Raw genomic sequence first — 3,332 nt, forward strand, 5'->3', positions numbered from 1 at the left:
TAACAGGTAGCAAGGTTGGTGAAAGGTACTGATTCCTAGGATATTCCTCTCTCCTTCGGAGATGAAACTTCCTTTCAGGATGAGACGCAAGAAGTTTCCTATCACAGTAGCTTTTGCAATGACTATAAACAAAATCCAAGGACAGACACTCGAAAAGGTTGGTTTGTATCTTCCAAGGCCGGTATTTACTCATGGGCAACTCTATGTCGCTGTATCGAGGGTTACATCCAGAGAAGGTTTGAAGATATTGATCACCGATAAAGAAAACAAACCACAAAACAAAACATTGAATGTCGTCTACAAGGAGATTTTTGACAAGATATGATAGTTATTTTTACTGTGTTTTGTTTTGTGGTTTGTTGTCTCTATGTATCTCGAAATATGTTAGTTCTTTTTATTATATAAGACTATTATGTTCGGTTTTATAGTTTTTAATAGATTTGATGTTTTTCGATTTTTCACTAAGTTGGATCTGATGTATTAATGGTTTGATCTCTGACGTTTAACTGTAGTCGGATATTCCAATGACAAACTCAATTCGATAACATATTTTAACGAAACTTAAATTGTAGCATATTATTAGGCATCTATTGACATTTCATATGATGAACATTGTCACGTAGTTGTAAATATCGAGAATGCTCCAAAACCAAATTATCATGTCATCGAAATAAACTTAATAGTTGTTAGAAAATAAAACCAAGTACATACTGTCTTTAAAGTGGTCATTGCAAACAGGAAAAAAAACATGAAATTGATTTGAAACTGATATGGTTCTTGATTAAACTCCAGACCTCCTCTTTTTACGTTCGTTCTCATCTCCCTTTAAGCACAGACACAAATAATCCAATTTAGAATTTTGTAAAATTATATAGCTTTAGACTAACTCAATATTATATTTAAACATGAATTGTTTCTAAAACATAGAGTTCAATGGGCAATCAATAACAAAATATAATGACTCAATAACATAGATTTTAGACAATTTTTCATTATTAATCTAAATATATTTCTGATTAGGTACCCATTCGGCGGTATCCATGTGTCGAATTTCTGTCTCCACAAAACCGCAACGCATGCACTTCAACCCTATCTCCAGATCTAGAATCAGGTCGTGTTTTCGTTTTGTGCAACTTGATTGGGGTGTCTCATTAGATGTGTTGCCTTTGTCATCTTCCATAAGTAGAATATACAGATTTTACAATTCATTGTGTAAGACATGATTAAAATAAACTTTAGTGAATAGGATGTATTACCTGAGGAGTGTTCTGTTTGGCTTTCTGATTTGATGCGGTGAATAAATGTAATTGTTCCCATAATTCTTCTTGCTCTATCTCGGAATCTGTTGGTGAAGGTGGTGACTTAGGTTCCACGACACCGAATCTCATTACCAATGGTGAGGGATTGATGATCAACAAGCCATTTTTATCGAATTTTTTTCGTTTGTGTTCGCCATGTTTTTATGAATGCTCTCAGAAACGATAAGGCTACTTATAAAATATTTTAAAGTTTTTTGAAAATAAACCCTCAAGTCAGTATTTATAAGGTGTGCAATAATAATCAATTTTCACATTTTTCAATTTCTTTATGGGGAAGATTATGCGACTTTATGTTTGCACCTAACCGTTTGACTTTCCAGGTTTCCTGTTTCATAAAATTTTAAGAAAAATTGCTCAAGTAGATACATAAAGTTATAACATATAAGTCTACATAAATGTCATTTTTGTTATGATGTTGTATGAATATATCATTTCCTAAAATATTGAAACATAAAATTGTCCAAATAACATAAGCTATAGAGAGAGATCATATTATTTTATGGAAAGTATTGCAATTTAGCAAAGTTTTATAATTAATAAAATAGTATATTTACTTATTGAGATTGCGTGTATCTTTGGTGAAACTTAAAACATGGAATATATTCTCTCTGGCACGTGAAACGAACAAATCGGTCAATATCAATATGGAAATGTCTTGACATAAATTAGTGAATTGTTGTTGGTTTTGACAATAAGGGGCTTTAAATGGTAGCTGTTCAAATTTTTTCTTTTAAAATAATTCAAACGAAAATAAATTTATAAGAAAGAATAACTGCCTATTCAACTGCATAGTCTGTCCTTTTCATATTTAACACACTTTCTCATACTCTGTCACTTTTAGTTTTCCTCTTTATAAAACTTATTCAGAGTTCTCGATCGAAAAGAAGAAAAAAAAGTTTCTAAAATGTCTAATGTTGTCGATATTGCATGTTTGGATACTTACAAAACATGGTGGTTAATATCTGTCAAGGTTGTCAGGTTCTGGAAGCATTCAATATTCTTTGGAAATACTATCGATATGGTTTTGTCTGATATCAAAGTATGTGTCTTTTTTGAAGTTATTCTTTTATGTTTTCTGTTTATTATTCAATGATTTTTTTTGGCTGTGTTATTTTTCTATGGTACTCGGATCGCTGCAACCATTATGCCAAACGAGTTTCCCACTCGCTGGAAAGAAATCAAACAGGGACAGTGGATTCGGATTTTCAACTTTCATGTTAAAGAAGCTACTGGATCAATGCTTACAACGATCAATAAACATCGTTTGCAGTTAACTTCTGTCACTATTATCACCCCTATTCGAACAAGGTCGTACAATTTGTATCTCCATTGCTTCCGATTTTATGATATTGTGGATCGAGCATTTCCTTTTGACTATCTGATTGGTAAGACATCTTTAACTTTTTATAAGAATTAATCAAGTTTATCGGTGTGCATGATAATTTCTAAACATATATGTTAAGTTTTGTAATAGATTTAAATTCAATTTATTATTTCGTTTATTATCAGACGTTATGGGAACTATTGTGAATATGGGTCCACTCTGCAATGCAAGTAATGATGCTTATGAAGAAAATCTCGCTTATCTCCGATTTGAGATAGTAGATGCACGGTATTATGGATCATGTCCATTGATTTATATGTAAAAGACTGTTAACATATAAAGTCTTAACCAAATATTTTAATTTTCGTATTATTTTTTCTTGTGGCAGAAGAGAAGGTCGGTTAGCATGTTACGCCCGTGGTTCTCTAGCAATAAATCTCCATGATGTATATCTGAGAAACACATGTGAATCGGTTGTCTCGGTGTTAAGGTTCTGGAAGATGACAAATGGCCAAGGTATATACATATTTCCTCATATATGTCTTAAAATCTGAATGTTGAATAAAACTTTTGTCTATTGTTGTTTAGGAGTCGATAAGAAGTCTGTGGTTCTCCAATCTAATGATCTATGCTCAGATTTTTTGTACAATCATATCGATGCAGAAGTTGATGCATTTAGAACGACGTGA

At 32.1% G+C, this 3,332-nt stretch overlaps 1 protein-coding gene across 1 annotated transcript in view; it reads left to right on the top strand.

Annotated features, from left to right (window-relative positions):
* The window catches only part of LOC112087492 (ATP-dependent DNA helicase PIF1-like), a 4,665-nt gene extending 1,333 nt beyond the window's left edge, over positions 1 to 3,332 (top strand). Inside the window, exons 3-5 of the mRNA XM_024157408.1 lie at positions 2,829 to 2,931; positions 3,032 to 3,159; positions 3,232 to 3,332. Of these exons, the coding sequence (XP_024013176.1) occupies positions 2,829 to 2,931; positions 3,032 to 3,159; positions 3,232 to 3,332 (332 nt within the window). The remainder of the gene's footprint in view (positions 1 to 2,828; positions 2,932 to 3,031; positions 3,160 to 3,231) is intronic.

The sequence above is a fragment of the Eutrema salsugineum genome, unplaced genomic scaffold (assembly GCF_000478725.1).
Source record: "Eutrema salsugineum unplaced genomic scaffold, Eutsalg1_0 scaffold_17, whole genome shotgun sequence".
Lineage (NCBI taxonomy): Eukaryota > Viridiplantae > Streptophyta > Magnoliopsida > Brassicales > Brassicaceae > Eutrema > Eutrema salsugineum.